The sequence below is a fragment of the Prionailurus viverrinus genome, chromosome D3, assembly GCF_022837055.1.
Source record: "Prionailurus viverrinus isolate Anna chromosome D3, UM_Priviv_1.0, whole genome shotgun sequence".
NCBI lineage: Eukaryota > Metazoa > Chordata > Mammalia > Carnivora > Felidae > Prionailurus > Prionailurus viverrinus.
The window spans coordinates 67,575,471-67,595,972 of NC_062572.1; the positions used below are offsets into that span (position 1 = coordinate 67,575,471).

General features: G+C 42.1%; 1 protein-coding gene across 1 annotated transcript in view; it reads right to left on the bottom strand.

Moving 5' to 3' along the window:
* Positions 1 to 20,502, bottom strand: part of EPG5 (ectopic P-granules 5 autophagy tethering factor) — a 108,149-nt gene that overhangs the window by 75,319 nt on the left and 12,328 nt on the right. The window contains exons 3-13 of the mRNA XM_047827040.1: positions 19,641 to 19,878; positions 18,025 to 18,161; positions 17,027 to 17,134; positions 16,040 to 16,113; positions 14,018 to 14,123; positions 11,890 to 12,004; positions 11,364 to 11,514; positions 7,915 to 8,070; positions 4,071 to 4,228; positions 2,778 to 2,932; positions 768 to 908 (exon numbers count right to left, since the gene is read on the bottom strand). Of these exons, the coding sequence (XP_047682996.1) occupies positions 768 to 908; positions 2,778 to 2,932; positions 4,071 to 4,228; positions 7,915 to 8,070; positions 11,364 to 11,514; positions 11,890 to 12,004; positions 14,018 to 14,123; positions 16,040 to 16,113; positions 17,027 to 17,134; positions 18,025 to 18,161; positions 19,641 to 19,878 (1,539 nt within the window). The remainder of the gene's footprint in view (positions 1 to 767; positions 909 to 2,777; positions 2,933 to 4,070; positions 4,229 to 7,914; positions 8,071 to 11,363; positions 11,515 to 11,889; positions 12,005 to 14,017; positions 14,124 to 16,039; positions 16,114 to 17,026; positions 17,135 to 18,024; positions 18,162 to 19,640; positions 19,879 to 20,502) is intronic.

Below are 20,502 nucleotides of genomic sequence, written 5' to 3' on the forward strand. Positions count from 1 at the left end.
AGGAACTGTATGGTATGTGAGTTATGTCACAATCCAGCTGTTTTTAACATCAACAGACCACAAAAGGGATTGTGACAAATGACAGAAATAAACTGTATGTGTCTTGTTTGACTTAAATTACCACTTTTATTTTCGCTTTTGGCCTATGTAAACAGGGCCTTCTTTCTTAATCATAGTTGTTTCTTCCAAGTATGAACTATAAAAATTACGAAAGCCAAACAAACTTTGAAATACAAACTGTTATTAACTATATAGACTGTACTTAAAAGAAAAGCCTGTTATTGAGGGATGTCTGGGTGGCTCAGTCGACTGGTTAAACATCCCAACTCTTGATTTCAGTTCAGGTCATGATCTCAGGGTCATGAGATCGAGCCCTGCATTGGGCTCCTTGCTGAGTGTGCAGCCTGCTTTAAGATTTTCACTCTCCCTCTCCCTCTGCCCCTCTCCCGTGCGTGCATGTGTGCATGCGAGCCCTCTCTCAAAACAAGAAAAAAGAAAAAAGAAAAGATAACAAAAACCTGTTACTGAGGGAGGTACAAAGTCACTTTGAGGAGATTAAAGAGAATCACAGCTTTTTGTAAGAAGCCGCTAACCCCAAGCAGGCACGGTGAATGGCAGGGCCCAGGACACACTGCACGTTGTCTTCATCCTGTTGCGCCCGTCACTCAGTCATTCCCCAACAACCTGATTATTTTTCTCATTGCTCCATTACCCCAGGATAACAGAACCAAAAAAGCAAAACATACAAACAAATTAAGTGCTCTTACCATTCCAACCTGGTCAATGGTGTCTTGAACTCTATCCAAAAGGACAGAAATTATCTCAGGGTGAACAGCTGTGATGGCCCCTAAGAGCTCTCGACCAACCTTTGAAAAAGTCTCTCTGGTGGACAGGGTGACATAAGATACCTAAAAGTGGGAGGAGGTGGAGATGGCACTTTCAATACCCATCAATCATCAGTCAAAACACAGTTCCTTAATGCAGGATGTTTTCAAGTAAAAGAGAAAGAGCCTCACACTGAGCCTTGGGTCACGCCATTTTCAAAAAGATGTCAGAACTACAGAGAGCTACCTGTCTACCTGAGGCTGAGTCAGGAGGAGAGGGAAAGGCACCTATGTAATGACTTCAAGCACCGGGTTCAGGAAGTATATCCCAAAGCCTGTCTGTAGCTATATCCCTTTGGTGTAAAAACTTTCTAAATTTGAGAAAATTGCCAAAATGATGAAAACCAGAATGCATTTCATAGAAATACCTATTGTCTGCTATAAAATAAAATCCCTAACTACAAGAGCTTCTAAAATATCAATGTTTATCAACTCCTCTTAACATATTCCAAAGTACAGGTTACAATCCACTGATGCCAATGGCAAGCACATTTCTTTTTTTAAAAAATACAGTGGAACAGAACAGAAAAATAACAGAATAGAATAGAAAATCGTGAGGGTGCATCTCAGTAGCATTAAGTATTGCTTCAGTTTCACACACACACACACACACACACAGGCACACAAAAGCAGAATGTAAAACACAGTGCAATTTTTACTGTGAGTACTGGCCAAACCCTTGAAACATTCAAGAGCATAAGTGTTACTTTCACAACAGACCCTAAGAATGCCACTTACTGTATGTGAGAACAGACCTTCCCTCCACACCCACGATATTCTCATACCATGAAAATAGTCTGGAATTCCAGACCCATTTAGGCCTTAACCTCACAAGTAAGTATAGGAATAGCCTAGTGCTGGACCCTGGAAAAGAACTTTGGATCATCCAGTTCATTCATTCTTAAACCAGGGTACTGGGGAGAAGGTGTTAAACTCAGAGAATCTTCTTCAAATATAATTTTACTTAAGTGTACTCGAATAGTTTGGAAGAGATATTTTTTAATGAAGATAAACAGATAACTGGCAACCTAAATTGAAAATATACATCTTTTAAAATACACAAAACTCTAATAAAAATCTTGATAACCACTTTGGGTTCTGTCTCTAGATACTCAGGGGTCCAAAGTCTACTCTCTTCCTCCATTAGGGATGACTCAGTGAAGGATCTCATCCCAGCCTGTCATCTTATAGATGAAGCAGCTGAACCCAGAGTGATGAGGTGTCTTTCCTGCTGTGAGATGAGCAATTATTAACAGAGTTCAAACAAACCCAGGTCTTCTGGCTGTAGCATCAGTATCCTTTCCACCATCTCATCTAAATTGACTTGGAAGCCAGGCTTCTGCGTAATTGGCACTGACACAGGGCAGAGGGACAACAGACTGTTAAAACCACAAGTGTCAGGCTGTGCCAGAATGCCTATTCCTCACCGAAACTCATGCATCAGATGTCAAGAGACAGTAGGGGGAAATAGAATGAGTATGATTCATATTTTCAACATTCCTTAGAGCAAAATGATAATCCTTTAATTCTCTCTTTCCATAAGTACAGATAATACAAGTTAGTCACTTTTTTTAAAGCAATCCCCAAAGAGGGGGTGCCTGGGTGGCTCAGTCGGTTAGGCATCCAACTTAGGCTCAGGTCATGATCTCCTGGTTGGTGAGTCTGAGCCCCACGTCAGGCTCTGTGCAGACAGCTCGGAGCCTGGAGCCTGCTTCAGATTCTGTGTCTCCCTCTCTCTCTCTGCCCCTCCCATGTTCATGCCGTGTCTCTGTCTCTCAATAATAAATAGATGTTAAAAAAAAATTTTTTTAAAGCAATCCCCAAAGAATCAACGCATGGACAATCCAAAAAAAAAGCATTTTTTAGCTGATTTCTAAAACTTAATATTCTAACCTCATATATCTCCAGAACAATAATTTTTATGAAGTCTTCATCCACATTGGTTCTTCTGGCCTGAGCCATCTGAGCAAATGTCGTTAGAAGGCAAATCTCTTCTGAGCTATTCATGGAAGAAAGACACTTCTCAAAGTTCACAAAATGTTCTGGGTCTGCAAGTTCATGGCAAGAAAATTAAAATGGGTGAAGAATGAACATAGACCACGTTTAATTGCTCTTCCAGAGAGAAAGAAGATATAAAATTAAAAGATATATAGAAATATTTAAAAGTCTCTGTTCCAGCATAGATATCTACAGGCATCGGGAAAAAGCCGGAGACCAGATGAAATTCCAACTCTATGTATAATGTAGCCTCAGAGGTGACATTAACATCTCCAATTCTCAGTTTCTTCATCTGCTTTAAACAGCTGTTAAAGATTAAATGACACTAGTGACCAGTCACTAGTGAAGGGGTCTGTCAACTGCAAAGCGCTACTACCATCACTAGGTGTGACATTTTCAAAGGCACACGTGAAACTACTCAGTAACTGTCAGCCAATGAACCATGTGACTAATGAAAACGGCTAAGACTAGCAAAGCGCCCTGCATAAACACAGCACGCATCCCAAACAAAAGAGATTTCCTTATAAATGAAAATCTTGGGCAAGAAGTGAGTCATAACCATGACTGCAATACTGGTAAATGTGATAAACAGTATATGGTCTGTTTTACCAACTCCTCAGAGGATGCAGTGGAAGCAATATTACATTTTGTCACTAGGGAGCACTATTGACAAACAGCTCTGTGATCCATGACAGAAGACTGAATGCCACAAAGAAAAGGTATAGAGGAAAGATTTTTAAAAGAGAGAGAGAGAGAGAGAGAGAGAGAGAGAGAGAGAGACTGTTTAAAAAATGTATTCCCCTGATGGAATTTTCACGGGAAGAAGGCAATAAGCCTACAATTCTTTCCACGTGTTTACACCTTTAAGAAATCAAAAGCAGTCTATCAAATGCCCTGTATTTTCAAAATAACTCCCTGGGGGCATTCACAACCCAATTTTCATTTCCCCTCCCCAAACCGGGATCATATCAAGTTACCACCCAGAGCATTTCAAGAATAATGAAAATTGGAATTACCATTCTACTATGTCAAAACAATACAGCCGTCTTTCAAATTTCAAAATTTCTACTTATGAGTACACAGAGTAAAATACTCTTAGTCCTTCTACAAGATAAAAAGAATAAAGCCACGACGAGAAAGGCACACAGGTAGGAAAGACCTCCGCTACCTGCTGTGGCCCGGCCGTACCTTGGAGCTGCCTCTTGCACTCCGCAGGCGGGAGACTGATGCAGAGCTTCTCCAGATTCCCACTCTCCACCTGGTGCATGAGGTAGAAGAGCTTCCAGAGCATCTGGACGGACAGCGTCCCAAAGGGCATCTCTGACATAAACAGCCAAATGCCAAGTCTGCATTTTAAAGAGTAGGAATAATTTCGTCCATCAGTCAACCTCACCACACTGAGAAAGCAGGCAGACCTGCTCTGGTAGAAAAAACAAATTCTTAAATGACAGCACAGCAATTTCGCTAACATGCTTCAGTCACCCACACCTCAAGGATGGACAGCAATGACAGCAATGCTCACAAAGCACTTACTCTGTGCCAGGTACTGTTCTAATCACCCTACATCATCTCATTCCATCCTCACAAGACCCGGGCAAGAACTATCACTGACACTATCCCCAATTTACGCATAAGGCTACCAAGGCACAGAAGGGGTGGTAAGAGGCAGAGCTGTGTTTTAAACCAAAGATCTTATTAAGACCTAGGTGACAGGTTGCTTAGATGTGGATGTATGTGTGTGAGCTTAAGTACAGGTATGTGTGTACACACAGACACGTGTGCCATGGGTGGGAGGAGAACCAAAAGCCCTCCGGTGACTCCCCACTCATCACTGAATCAAATTCAAACCCTTCAAGCCCCACATTCAAAGGCCTGCACTTACAGCTCAGACCCATGTTTCTAACCAGAGCCCTCGCTGTGTTCAGACCATTCCTGGACAAGCCTGGCAAGAACCTATTACCTGCAAGCAGCTACCAATCCATTTGTGAAGCCCTCCTCTGATTTCCTCCTCAGGACTATCACAGAATTTGGTCCACACCTGACTTTGGCAACATCATACCCTTTATCAGTGGTTCTCACACTGGAGTGGGCAGAAAAAGCCACAAAGTGGAAAATGCAGATTTCAAGGCCTGCCTATAGGATCCTGATTTTGTAGATCACAGTTGGGGCCCAAGAATTTGCACATTCTATAGTCACCGCAGGTGACTCAGACTCAAGTGCTCCTCAAACCACACAGTGAGAAATGCCTCAAGTTACTGTAATTTACGTACACATACAAACCATGACAATTTGAAAGCAGAAACCAGGTTTTGTTCATCTTTGAATAAACCACCATGTAACCTAGAGTCTTGCATTTTAATTATCCACTACCTAAGCCAGTATCTTGAAAACAATCAGCACTCAATAGCACCTTTAAATGCTATTAAAACTTTGTGGTGTGAATTTTATATCAAAAAAATCTTGGAAAAAACAGGGAGGCACTCAAAACGGTTGCTTTATTTTGGGCAAAACTACAAATTGTCCAATTACAAACTAGGCTTATTAAGAGAACAAGAAAAAGGTATTAAATAGTGCATGCCTGACCCACATCTATACCCAAACCACTACTGACTTAGATTTGAAAAGCAACAGCTAGACTCTTGAGCAAAGGTTGAAGAAACCGTAACTTCAGGTTAGCCAAGCTTCTGTCTTATTATATAATTATCCAAGGGGCGCCTGGGTGGCTCAGTCGGTTAAGCAGCCGACTTCAGCTCAGGTCATGATCTCTCAGTCTCTGAGTTCGAGCCCCACATCAGGCTCTGTGCTGGCAGCTCAGAGCCTGGAGTCTGCTTCCGATTCTGTGTCTCCCTCTCTCTCTCTCTGCCCCTCCCCTGCTTGTTCTTTGTCTCTGTCTCTGTCTCTGTCTCTCTCTCTCTCTAAAAAAAATAATAAACATTAAAAAAAAAATTAAATAATATCCTAACACCTCACACAGGACCTGACACTCTTGTATAACTTATCCCAAAACAATTAGAGAAAACTGCAGAGGCCTTAGAAGTCATCACAGAGGGCGCCTGGGTGGCTCAGTTGGCAAAGCATCCGACTTCAACTCAGGTCATGATCTCACAGTTCGTGGGTTCGAGCCCCATGTCGGGCTCTATGCTGACAGCTTGGGGCCCAAAGCCTGCTTCGGATTCTGTGTCTTCCTCTCTCTTTCTGCCCCTCTCCTGCTCACGCTCTGTCTCCCTCTCTCTCTCAAAATTAAATAAACACTAAAAAAAAATTTTTTTTTAAAAAGTCATCACAGAACTCTGTATTTCAGGCTACAAAATTCCCCACATGGCAGATATGCAGTAAGTGGCTTAGGCTTTGGCTATCTTTTGGGTTTGTTTTGGGGGATAACCACATCAGAAATTTCTATTGGAGTGCCAAATAAATTTAAGTATCATGGCTTTAAATATCTGATTCTCGTATAATTTCTTTCCTAAAATAAATTATACTCAAGAGTAACAGTTCTCAATATTTTAAACTTTAAAATGATGATCATCTTTGTGAATTACAGATATAATACTAGAGGACAGTTCACAGCTCAAAATCTAAGAGCTGGTAGCTATGGCGAGAACTTTCCATCTCAGCTAAGCAGGTGCAAGGATAAGTGATGAGAGCAGAGATGGGAGGCTATTCCTGATCCCCCGGCCGGGTTCTGCACAGGATCTGGTGTACCTCATGAGACAAGCGAATTTATGGATAACACAGAATGTATGATGAATAACCTAAAGATAAATTTCTAAGCCCAAATTCTATTTATCTTAGATCCATGCCTTCTGAGTGCCTACAAGTGCTTAAGACTTAGTCAAGGAATTCTGATATTTCTCTAAGCGAGCAAAACCACAAAAGAACCACCACCACTTACCACCTAAAAAGTCCTTCAGGGTTTACAAAGTATTTCCATACATTACTGCATTTCATCCTAGTAACATGTCCATGAGGTCAACACAACAGGTAGCATCATCCTCTCCATTTTACAAATGAAGAAAGTGAGGACACGAACACTAGGTGACTTGCCCAAGGTGACAGTAAATAGCCAAGACTCAAACCCCCTCCACAACATGCAATAAATACGGGGCTGAAGCTAAGAGACCCATGGCAAGAGGAAGCATAGCTCAGAAGAAGGCAAAGGTGGGGAAGAGCTGGCAGTTAACTGAGTGAAGCTGGAGGCCAGCAAACCCCTCCCAGCAGAGGGCACAGGGCTGTTAGCAGAACTTGCTCCTACCCTTGGCCAGAAGCTCAGGGAAGACAGTGCAGGAGGTACCCTCAAGTGTAACCCGGGCTATAAGCAGCAATAGAAGACAACATGATCAGAAGCCAGCATTTACACAGACAGGACAGGGGACCAGGACCCATAAGAATCCTAGACCTTGAAACCCTCAGAGTAAGTAGGACAACTGAAACAATAAAACTGGCAAATCATTTGCACTGTGCACTACTCTGCCTCACTCAGGCACTGAGTGGATGTGAAACAGAATTCATACCTTGTTCTAGGCTACCCCAAAAGTTCAGGGGTGGCAAAACTGAGATATCACAATTGGGTTATTGTAAGATTGAAAGAAACATTAAAGAAAGGGCATTTCAGTCACCACTGTAAATAAGGACACTAAAACCCACGAATTTGCCCAAGATAAGAAGCAGATGAAATACACCTCGACATTATATAAGACATCTACTACAGGGGCGCCTGGGTGGCTCAGTTGGTTGAGCGCCCAACTTCAGCTCAGGTCATGATCTCACAGTTCATGGGTTCGAGCCCCACATTAGGCTCAGTGCTGACCGCTTGCTCAAAGCCTGGAGCCTGCTTCGGATTCTGCATCTCCTTCTCTCTCTGCCCCTCTCCTGCTCACGCTTTCTCTCACTCTGTTTCTCAAAAAATAAATAAATGTAAAAAAATAAATAAATAATTAAAAAATAAGACATCTACTACAATCGATGACTTTCACGCCAATCTTTCTTACTAGTCAGAGAGCCATTTCTCCACAGTTACCATCATACTCCTTACCTTTTGGCTTTCAGCACATGGAGGACAGCTCTCAAAAACAGCTCATCAAATTCAACCTGTAGTTTCTCCACAGAGTAGGGCTGCTGGGCCAAACCCAAGCCTTGGTTGTGACTCACAAACTGTGCCCAATGGTCACTCACATAACCAAGGGTCATCCTAAGTGTGAAGACAGGCAATATGGCACTTCTCGTTAATGCACTCAATCCTAACACCTTTATATTACATTTGAAACACAAATTTATTCATATATATTTACTGAACACCTACTATCTTTTAAGTTCTGAAAAGAATTCAATGGGGGGACAAACACTACCATCATGAGGCTTACATTTAATGGGAGGACAAACAGACAACAAACAAAATAAAGTGAGAAATATAGTCTGTCACATAGTTATCAGTGACATTGAGAAAAATACGTAGGAGAGAGGAATAATGTTTCTCTGGAGTTGGCCAGATTAAGGGGGTTGGTTGGGAGCAGGAAAGGCCTTACTGAAGAGGAACACGTGAGTAAACATTGGAAGAAGTCACAGGGATATCTAAGGGAAGAGCATCCCCAGGTAGAAGAAAAAACACCAGGGGCGCCTGGGTGGGTCATTCGGTTAAGCATCCAACTTTGGCTCAGGTCATGATCTCACAGCTCGTGAGTTCGAGCCCCACATCGGGCTCTGTGCTGACAGATCGGAGCCTGGAGCCTGCTTCGGATTCCTTGTCTCCCTCTGTCTCTGCCTGCCCCCTGATCCCCACCCCCGCCCCGCTCATTCTCAATCTCTCGCTCAAAAATAAACATTAAAAAAATTTTTTTCTTTTAATAAAAAAGAAGAAGATACAGCAATGAAGGTTCCAAGATGTGGTCAGCATGTTGGAGGAACAGTAAGGCAGCCAGTGTGCAAAAGCAAGGTAACTGAGAGGGAGACTGGCTGGAGAGGAAATGAGAAAAGTGACAGGAAACCAGACCATGAAGGCTGCTGGAGGTCACTGTGAGGACTCTGGCTTTTACTCTGAACAGGACTGGGAGCAAAGGAGTGACATGAACTGACTCACCATTTACCAGGAACACTGGTTGTTGTGAGAATAAGCTGGGGGGGGGGGGGGGGGGGAGAGCAAGGCAAAGCAGGAAGGTAAGTCAGGAAGCTATTACAATTACAATTAGGGAGAAATACCTAAGAATGAACTAGAGTCGTAGCAGTGAAGGTGAGAATTCCGGCTGGATTCTGGAAATAGCATGTTTCATTGGTTCAAGAGGATGAACATTTCACACTTTCACACAATCCCTGCGATTGGAATGTATATTAAATTGCTAACATGCCATATTTTGGTAACATTTTTTCTTTCTTAGAGACACATAAATGCATCTTCAGAATTGGTGGCATCTTAGATTTGATGGCAGATGGTGTTTTGAAGGTAGACAGAACTGGCCATTAGACTGGATGTGGGGTGTGAAAGGTCAGGGATAACACCAAATGTTCTGGCCAGAGCGACCAGAAGAATGAAGCTGCCACTTACTGAAACTGGGAAGGCCACGGAGAAGCAGCGCGGGAGGCGGGAAGAGGGAGGCCCATTGGGTGTATTAAACTACAATGTTCATGAGTCACCCAAGTAGAGGTGCCGACTTGGCAGCTGGACTTACAAGCTTAAGAGTTAAGAGAGAGGCACGGGCTGGAAATAGAACTCTGACAATCCTAACAGTATTTAGGTGGTATTTAAAGACATGAGAACAGATGAGGTCCCAGGAGCAAGTTTAGATGGGAGAGAAGAGGTCCAGAAATGAGCCCTGAGGCACGCCAACATCAAGAAGTTTGGGACGTGAGGATGAAAACGACCAGAGTCAGAAAATGAGCAGCCAGGTAAAATGGAGGAGAAACCAGGAGAATGTGGGATCCTGGAAACCAAGCAAAGAAAGTGTCTTAAGGAGAAAGTGAGCAACTCTGAGAAAGCCATGTAAACTATGGGAAAGATGTAAAGGAGGAGGAAGACTCAGAATCGGTCACCGGATCAGTACAACAAAGTTCAATAGCAACCGTCACTCCTAAGAGCTGTTTGGGTAGTACTGGGGGGGAAGCCTGATTGTGGAGCATTCAGGCAAGCATGGAGGGAAAAACCTGGAACCAACAGATGACCTGAAGAAAGGGACCTTGTAGAAAGTATGCTACAGCTGGAAGATGTGAGAAGAATCTGTGATAGATACAAAGAAAAGTAAGCAGATGGAAAACAAAGAAAGAATAATCATAATATGCTACCATATGCTACATATGTACCATATGCTACAGTAAATACTGTAAGTATTTACATAGAAACAATATAAAGAGGGAATACTGACTTTAAAGCAATAATAACAATGCCTCTCCTATAGAGTTACTGAGAAAATAAAATGAGGAAGTATATTCCCAGCACATAACGAGCACTCAATCCTACATCATGTATATGAGTCCAAGGACAGATTTTACCTTATTTACACCAAGCAGAATAAGCAAATAAATGTCTGGACTTCTGATAATAAGTAGATAGACTTTTAGCTTTTAAGAAATTACTCTCTAAGTCACCAGCCATCCCTCTTCCCACCATCTCATGTCCATCATCTTTCTCAAGCCCTTAAAGGCACCCTCCAGCCCTTCAGGGCATCCTATAATCATTTACCTGGCTTTACAAGGCAGATGGATACACATCTAAAATAAATTAATTACAATCTATTTTGTTTTGGAAACAAAACCGAAGAGGGGGAGAAGTTTTAGAGGGTTTTTTTGGAGAGAAGGGTGGTTGGAAGAAATAACAGCATATTTATATGCTATCGGGAATGACCCAGTAAATACAGAAAAACTAATGATGCAGAAAAGAGGATACAAAATTAATTCAATGAAAAGCAGTATATATTGTCAAAATTTATTGGTACTTGATAAGAAAAGCATAAACTCATTTTTCAATCAAATAAATAATGCTTTCCCTAGTTCAAATATAGTGGCCGCTGATGAAGTCTTTGCAACTTTCTTTAAATGGTATTTAACACAAAATCAGAATAAGAATAAATACAAGAGAAAACAGGGAAACAATGACACAAAAGAGCTGCTGCCAATCTTCCACCGCTAGGTGGCAATTCCCAGGCAAAGGCTGGGAGGCAGAAGGAAAAGAGGGAGCGAAGGAAAAGGAAAGTGGCTTCATCTTCCTTGACCAAGTTCAGTTTCTCTGGCCACGTTCAACCCAGCAACTGCTTTGAGGATCTTGACTCTAAGGACAATTACCTAGCAAACCAGTTAAATCTGAGTTAATTAACCAAATATCCTGACTGGAAGCATTTACAGAATTCCCACCTGCTAGGTGGTGAAAAAAAAATTCTTACTTTTACAATCAGTCAGATGTGAAGCATGCACGAAAATGTCCATCATCCCAATTTCGCAGTATCTACATCTGACCAAGGCGAAAGCAAATAGAAACAGATGTACCAACGGCAGTATTACCTGATCATGTAACCAATTCGCTTCACAAACTGCCTATAGCGCGCTCTATTGAATGTTTCTAACCCCACAGCCAGAAGCTCCACTAGTGAGTTAACAAACGCAAACATTTTCATCATCTCTTGAGGTCTTGTTGTTTCAGGTAAATAATCACCTAGAAGTTAATCAGAGAAAAGGAAAAAATTATAAATGCTATGAAAAACACTGAAGGATACGACTGTAAATACCTCAATGAGGAAACTAAGCCAAGGCAGAAAAAATAACAATCTCCGTTGCTCTGGCTCCTCTGTGAACAGGAGATGGGAAACCTGGGACAAAGTGCAAAATGAAAACAATTTATGAAAGTTGGGCAATGTGCAAGCTAGGTGACCTCTCTCCATTTCAGCACTAAGTGGGAAATCACAAGCACCAGAGAAAGGAAGGAAATCTCACTGAGGTCTGATGCAACCATCTCTGTTCAGTATGGCCAGGCACAGGGGAACCTGAATCAGGAACCACATTTTACACAGGACAAAAGAAATCAGTCTACCTTTTGCTTTAAACCCAAGAAGATGTTGAAAGAGCTCATGAAATGGAAACTGTGATAAAAGGATAACCAAGTCATCTTCATTAAGAAGCAGCCAACTGGTCTCAGGGTCTTCATCCTAAGGGAAAAGATGCACAATCACGTCAGCTGATTTGATGAGAACGCACCGTGCTCTAGAGTCAACAGGAGCTAAATTATCACAGGCATGAGTGGTACATCATGGACCATGTGTCTTCATGGACTTCCCCTCCCAGCATCAGTTCCACAGATGGGCTGTAAACCCCCCAAAATTGCAAGCACAATTTTATGTGCATCTGGGTCACATCCGTCCTTCAGTGGCCGAAACTGCTCTCACGAAATCTCCGTCCCAAAGAAGATTTAAACAAAAAAAGTTCTTCTAGAGTAGAGAATCTTACTATAAAGCTCACTGCTTTGACAACATCAATTAAAGAGCCACATACTGAGTCCCAGTTATTTTAGCTACAGGTCTCCTGCCCCCAAATCAAGGCCTACTGTAGTACTTAACTGCCTTACAGCGAAGCAATTTCTGTATCTGCCATAGATAACTGAGGCTCCGTTGTCAGGTGGTGCTGCCAGAGCAGGAGAGAGTAACAGGTCATATGTAGCGATTCCACAGACGAAGCCTTTGAGGTTCTTGTTTGACACACGGCACGAAAGTCACTTAGAAATCAAGCTGATCTGTGTCCTAAGATATGCTACACTCAAAAGGGAACGCTATGAAAAATGCAGAGATCCTGATGATTCTCACTCAACTTCAGCAAGGGACTAATGTGATTCATTCGTAATTTCCCAAGCCACTCATTTCCCCCTCCATTTTAGGTCCTAAATGGCTAACAAGCAAGCCTCAGCTCTACTAGCAGTAGCTCTCAGCTCTGGCTGTATTTTAGAATCAGCAAGGAGGCCTTTAAGCACTTGGATGTCTGGCCAGGGGCCTGGGCAAGAGTTTTAAGTTGCCAAGGCAGCTGCAATAGGCAGCCAGCGTCAACCAACCACTGATGTAGCGGATCTGGCGTGCCTTCCTCCCCACAGCCTTTATAGAGCCAACAGCACTCTCAACCCTCTCATCTACTCCCCCAGTTCTGGAATTCACTCAACAATCAGTGAAGCCAGGCACCACTGCAGGGTCCTCAATCATTATCTGTTTCTGGGAGTAAATGCAGGAAACCTACCACAGAAAAGACTTCTCTCTCAGGGGAGAACACTCTTGAGGGGAAAAAAAACGGTTCCACCACAATCTTTAAAAGACCGATTTGCACCAGCTCCTGAGAGACTCTCTTCAAGGTGACTGTTCAGTCTCTAGCAAAGATGTCTAAAGAGTAAGAAGTGTGTGAAGGGGCTTCCCATTCCTGAATGAGCACTTGGGTAAATACAGACATGATCCCCACACCTGCCATGGCTGTCATTCTGAGAACTGTCTGTTGTGATCTGTCAACTCCTTTTAAAAAGGAGTCTCAGTACATCTGGTCCCTGGCCATCCTGGACAGCACATCAAATCAGGATGTGGACCATAAAAAAGCGCCAGGGCTGATAACTAGCTGGAGGGAGAACCCCTTACAAATACACTAACCCTGTATATAGCAGAAATAAAAATCAACAAGTATTATCTTGAGAAACTAGATTTTGATCATTCAATCCTCATCACGAATAAAGAACTATCTTCTACTTTTCAAATGAGAAGATCTGGATGGCAAGTATTTGTAACAGTTAAAGGAAGAACCTCGGTAAGCCCCAGCTCCCAGTCCAGAAACTTGTCACTACATAAAAGAAAATCCTAATGCAAATTTTATAGAGTATGAAAATATTCCCAGGTTCCAAATTCTCCCAGCTGAAGAGGAAGATATTCTACACACAGGCGTCAACATAGCACACTGGTTCAGAACACAGGCTCTAGAGGTGCCACCATTTAATGACCTTATGATCTGGGAAAAATCATTCACCCCCTGTGCCTCAGTTTTCTCATCTGTAAAGTGGGGATCCCATCAGTACCTGCCTCCTGTGGCTACTGGGAGAAGTCAATGCGATGCTATGTGAAAAGTGCTTGAAACAATGCATGGTACATAAGAGAAGCTTAAAAATGATTAACCAAAATAATGCAGACATGACAAATTACCTCTTCTCCTCCCTCATCTACTAGTGTCCAGGTCCCAGATGCAGGCCCCGAGGAGGATGGCTTCGGCTCACTGGGCTTCATGTGGCACAGGAACTCTGCTCGATTTCTAAAGGACAAGGGAAATCAACCCATCACATAAACGCAGAAAGCCCACATGCACATACTCTGGATCATCTACTGACCCTAGAGAAGAGTCAGCCATCCATCCAGTCTTCAAATGGCTTAAAGTAGTAAACAAGAAATAAGAACTGGCTAAAACTCAGGGAAGCTAAAAGCTTACTAATTGGGGGTGGAGACCTCCACCACTCTGAATTAGTCATGACGAGTCACTGCAGGAGTGCGGTTATGCCGGCACAGCCCCCACACTCCCTGGGACCTTGACACGTACGGAGTGGCGGTACCTTAACTCGAGCCAGGCCTGCCAAGTGTTGCCAGGTACACGATTTTAGGAACCATGCTTTACTGAATAAAAAAAGGACAATCTGCAGGTAACTCAGAAGCTTGCATAGGGCAAAAGAGTACATCTAATGCAAAAACATTAAGTCAAAATCGTATCTACCACAGGTTGCAGAAGCCCCCCTGTACCCAGGCAGAGAGAACTGGAGAGAATTCCTGCCAGCCAGACTTCACAAGGTGTTGGCTAGATCTGAGGAGCAGGTATAACTAGAGAAGTTTCTCCTCTTGGACCACAACACGGTTCTCAGCCCCCTGTTCCTTCCCCTCTGGCCTGACCCTGAAAAATTCATCCATTCCCTCCTGTTACAGAAACTTTCTCCCATGACTTCCAGCTCTATAGGTCCACTGCTGCCCTTGCAACCTGAGGAGCTCCAGTCCTGAAGCCCCAAATGTCCACTGGTATCTGTCACTTGTAGGCCCCCAATGACCTCAGACATTTCTCCTTATAAAACGGCTCTCCTTTGTCTTTTGGGTCTATCAGCACCAGTGCCCTCACAGTCAGTCAGGCTCAGACATCTACAGGGTTATGTCAGAACCACCCCTTTCCCACCATTTCCTTATTTAGCCAGCTACTTAATCCCTTTCTGGGAAGATGACCTTAGGTACCCCTCCTTCTTTTTCCCACCACCATGATCCCACCTCAGGCTCTGAGGCAGACGGGCTTTCTAGGACCAAGAGCAAGTGGTAGTAACATTGTTCAAGGTCACCTAGACAGACTGTGCCTTTTTCCCCAGTTAAGTGTCCTCCGGATGGTGAGTTAGGATCCAGAGCCAAAAGAGCCAAAAGTCTGCACCTGTAATTCAGTTAAGCAGAAGCACATCTTCTTCTGCCTTCAGTCAATCCCAACTTTCCTTGATACGACTTTTACCTTTGTTCAAAAGTCCTCAACTGCTGCCAGGCCCAGACCATATCAATTCTAGATTCCTCTGTCTTAATGTCAAACCTTTCTATAATCCAAGTCACCGTGGTTATTCATCTGTCTGACCATCCCCCACATAGTCCTTCACTCCAGCCACACTGATCTCCTGCCTGTCCTCTGCACAGCCATCTGTACCTGTGCTTGGGGCCACTGCCTGTTCTCCCCACTGCCAGAGCACTGCCTGCTCCTTCACTCCTGCTGAGATCCACCCCATTCTTGCAATCCAGCTCATGCACCTAGAACCTTCTTCCATGGCTCCACCCTCCTCTCTTCAGCCTCTTCAGTGCTAGTGTGCCAATCGCAGCTTGGCAATTTGTGCTTTTCCCTCTCTGACTCTAAATGTCTTCTTCTAAGGAAAAGATGATTTTTCCGATCTCCCCACGGCACCTTTCACAATGACATATATGATAGGAGAGGCAAACCCACTAAAAAGGGGCACCCAGAAAAGCTTAATTGTTTATACATAAGCAATTAATAAGGTCACCTGGGGACAAAGGGTATCCAAACCAAAGAAAATCCACAATATTAAATTCTGGAATGCTGACTCTTCCCTTAGCAGTTCTTTGGATCTGAGCAGTTTAGGAAGCCAATCCTTTGGTAGAAAGAAGCATTTCAATTTCTACTTCATAAAGCTCTTCCACACTTACTTGACAGGCGACATTAGCAGAGCAAGGGACTGCATAAAATGAAAGACCCCTGATGGGTTATTCAACACTTTGATCTGAAATCAGAAAAGGAAAAAGCATACTGTAGAAAACCAACAACCCGAGTATCCACGTTCTTAGTTCACCAGCATCCTGACAAAGGGAGCGGTTATGAAAACAAAGATGGACTCGCACCGAATCCACAAGAGCAGAGCGCAGCTGGCGGGCTACCTGGCAGTACTGAAGTCCGCTGTCCTCCAAGAGCAGCGCTCGCTAAGCACTGTCCTTCGACCACTGTAACCAGACAGGATGCAGGACAATGCTGCTGTTTTAATCCAAAGAGAGAACAAAACAAAAAATCTTCCTTCTACCCAAAACGATTCAAACTTCTCACCACCAGAAATACTGAAGAAAAGGTAATGTGGAGAAGTTGAACTTGGCATGCACTTGGCTTCTACCCATCTGAGTGGTTGCTGTGAGTAACAGAACAACCCAAAGGCAAGCAACAGAGAGGGGAACCCATGAACCACGTAATCAACACTGAAGGTGATTATTTGAGAGTTGATCATCACACAGATGCGGATCTCTGCTAGTATTAAAGCACTGAGATGCTCAAGATGTCTGCCTCGTCTGTACCAACTGAGATGGATTAATTTACAAAGCTGTGTTGAGTATTACCAAAAAAGTCCTAGTGAGCCTTCCTGCACAGAAATTTTACAAAATTAAATACTACTGAACCTACCAAGCCAGACTACAAGGGAACTCTTATAATTCTATCTTAATTTCATCAATTAGGGTGGCTCAAGAAGTTTCAGCATAAAAACTCCTATGAATATACGAATATATATATAGATGTATTTTAAAATTTTTATTTTAAATATTAATATTTTTAAATAGCTTTTTTAAGGGAAAAAAAGCAATTTCTTCAGGAAAAAATGTTTAACAAAATCTCTCTCATCCCACTCAAAATTAGACAACCATTCATCATACCTGGATGAAAGGAACAGCCCATTTACTAACACCTGCCGGGCATCGAAGAATATGGTTTAAAAGGAAAAAGTGATCTCCAGGACAGCCAACTCTTTGTAACACTGATACCTGAACAGGAGAGAACATAGAGTTTCACTATTTAAGAAGAAAAATGCACCTAAGGGTCTAGTAAGTCACTTAGCCAATGTTGAAATACGTGAATCTTTCAGAAGAATAACCAGAGAGATCTACTACACGCATATATACCCATATAGCATACATGTAGTACACACCCAAAGATACACTATGAACGGTGACTTTCTACCACAGAGACACACAGAGGCCTATGAACCCATGAGTACTACGATCAAAATATCGTAAGTATTTTCCTGCAACCCAATTTTTATTACCTGGCAAAAGACAAATTCCCAATGTTCCTGGCCACATGTGAATAGATACAAGCCAAGTAGTTTAATGTAGTCTCAGTTTGTAACAGATTCTCAAATCCAAGTAAGTATGCTTGGGATCTTACCACATATGTAAGAACTCTAGCATGAAAATTAAAAAAACACCCAAGGCGGCCCCACTGAAAACCACTAAACAAAGAAGCTTCCTTCGCTACTACACTTAACATCTTTCTTAAGTTTCCCAAATCCTGACACCTGTCTTTTTTCTCTTAATCTTTTAACGAAACATCAAACATAAGATGATAAAACTAAATGACATGGAAGTTTTCAGAGCGGCGGCCTATATTAACTACGTATCTAATCTTTGCTTTACCATGCTTCCCACATTTCCATTTCTTCCCAAGGATGAAGCCCCAAGATTATTTAGCTTAAACTTTATTAGAAAGAAAAAACACTGTGTGCTTAATAACACACTAGGTAAGTATAACTTATTTCCATGTGTCATGAACAAAGAAAATGTCACTAATTAACATATTAAATGAATTAGCTGAAGAAGCTGTTGAGAAAAAGAACTATAATAAGAGATAATTCTTCAATTATCTGTTTCCTTACCAATCTCTGCAGCCAGAGAAGAATATCGTCATGGAACTGAGTATCTTCATTAACCCTCCTGGTGAACATGAATAAGACACTAATGCACTCCTTTAGTTGACACAGATCAGAGGGAAAGCTTTCAGTCTGTTTACCAGCTATAAATTAAAAAGAGGATTAAATGAGCCCCATATAAGTGGTGTTTTGGGGAGAATTTTTAGTGTCTCAATAAATAAATAAATAAATAAATAAATAAATAAATAAATAACTTCTCAAAATATTTAGTTCAGATAAAAATCCAAAGGAGAAAAAACTGCATCAGAAATATCTCAATTTGGGGCACGTGGGTGGCTCAGGTGGTTAAGTGTCTGACTTCAGCTCAGGTCACGATTTCACATTTGTGACTTCAAGCCCCACATCGGGCCCTGCTGTCAGCACAGAACCCGTTTCAGATGTCTGTCCCCTCTTTCTCTGCCCCTCCCCTGCCTGTGCTCTGTCTCTTTCAAAATAAATAATAAATAAACTTTTAAAAAATTAAAATATATATATATATATACATACATATATCTGAATTTTGGGGCACTTGGCTGGCTCAGTCAGAAGAATATGCGACTCATGATTTTGGGTTTGTGAGTTTGAGCCCCACGCTAGGTGCAAAGATCACTTAAATAAATGAAACTTCTTTAAAAATCTGAATTTCGGGGTGCCTGTGTGGCTCAGTTGGTTGAGTATCTAACTTCAGCTCAGGTCATAATCTCATGGTTCATGGGTTCGAGCCCCGCATCAGGCTCTGTGCTGACAGCTTGCTCAGAGCCTGGAGACTGCTTCGGATTCTGCGTCTCCTTTTCTCTCTGCCCCTCCCCTGCTCATGCTCTGTCTCTCTCTCTCTCAAAAATAAATAAATGTTAAAAAAAATTTTTTTAACTCTCTCTACTAAATATGTAATCCAAAACTGTATTTAATGTTGTGAAGTATTACAAAGGGAAAACCAACTTCATCAAAATCTATTTTTTATTTAAAAAGCAGCAGACCTCTGGTCTAACCCCAGCTCTTAGATTAGTTATGAAATCAATGAGGGGGAAGGATTTTTTTTACTTTAAATATTCCTAATATCTCCCCTAGAAATAAAAATTGCATAATTCAATTAGCTAATTCATACTTAATACATGACACAATCAAAGCTAGTCTTGTAAAACCCAAATATGATAAAAAATGCAGAACATTATAGATCCTCCGAAGAAAGCTGTATAAAACAGCCCAACAAACCAGACAAGCAAAAATAAAGTACAACAGAGGATGAAAAAGTATGCTGAGTATCAGTTTTACAATCAAAAACTGCATTTGAATTTGACTTGGTTAAGAAGCACATAAATAGGACAGTAAGGGGCATTAATGATAAAAAGCAAGCTCTCTGGCTTCCCAGAGAAGCACAGACTGACAGCCCCAGGGAAGGGAGACCTGGCATAGCTCCCAAGAAATGTTACTAAGGCAGATCTCCATCCTGCTTTGGGAATGACAAGGTAAAACAGCACAAATGTTCCCTTCTAATACCAATTAGGGCACAATTCAACCAACCCCTCAATTCTTTTTTTCCTTGCAGATCACAAGAAAGAGTGAGACTTTGATTATTCACCTACCTTGGCCTTGAACTGCTAAAGATCTCAGAACAGCTGAACTATTGAGTAAGGCATAAATGTAAGACTCCACTTGCAACTTTGAGAGCACAGAGGTATACGAATGCAGAGCGAGGGTCTGGTGGAGGTGCTCAGATTTGGCATCAAATAGCTTCTTTAGCTCCCCCAGTGCATTTTCATTCATCTCTACTCTTTGGTAGCGATGATAGCCAGAAACTTTCACTTGATCTGCACAGATACCCTAGCAGTGGACAAAAGGGGAAAATAGGAAACCAGTTAACTCTTTGCACTTGAAATAATCAGGCTGCAGGCATATGATGCATTGGCTCAGTACCACCTTCAAAGAGCTTATAAATCATGGTGAGGGGACAGTACCGCCACATAGAGAAGAATAAATCAAATATATAATCAGGTGCCGAGAAGTATAATGCCAATTGTAAAGCATCACAAGGTCAAAGAAGGAAAAACAAACCCTCAGAAAAAAATAATAAAACTTGCTCCTAAGACTCTCATGATTGATAATCTTACCTTCTACTTTGCAAACACTGAAGATAATGTGAGATCTCCACAACTTTAAGGGACTTCAAAATATCTCTGTATCTACCCTCTGCTCAAAAGAAATTCCTCTCCTTTCCAATACTAACACCCCAATACTAACACCTTCAGCTGTGTTCTTGATTCTATCCTCCTTTTTAGTATTTTCAAATGTTCCCCTCTCCACAGACTCCTTTCTATCTACAAAGAGAGATACACAAGTCTCCCAATAAATAAGGATTAAGGACGGGGGAAAAGCACATATTTCTCCTTGGTATCTCCAGCTTCCCTTCACTGCCAAACTTGCCAAGAGCGGCTTTCTCTTCCTTGC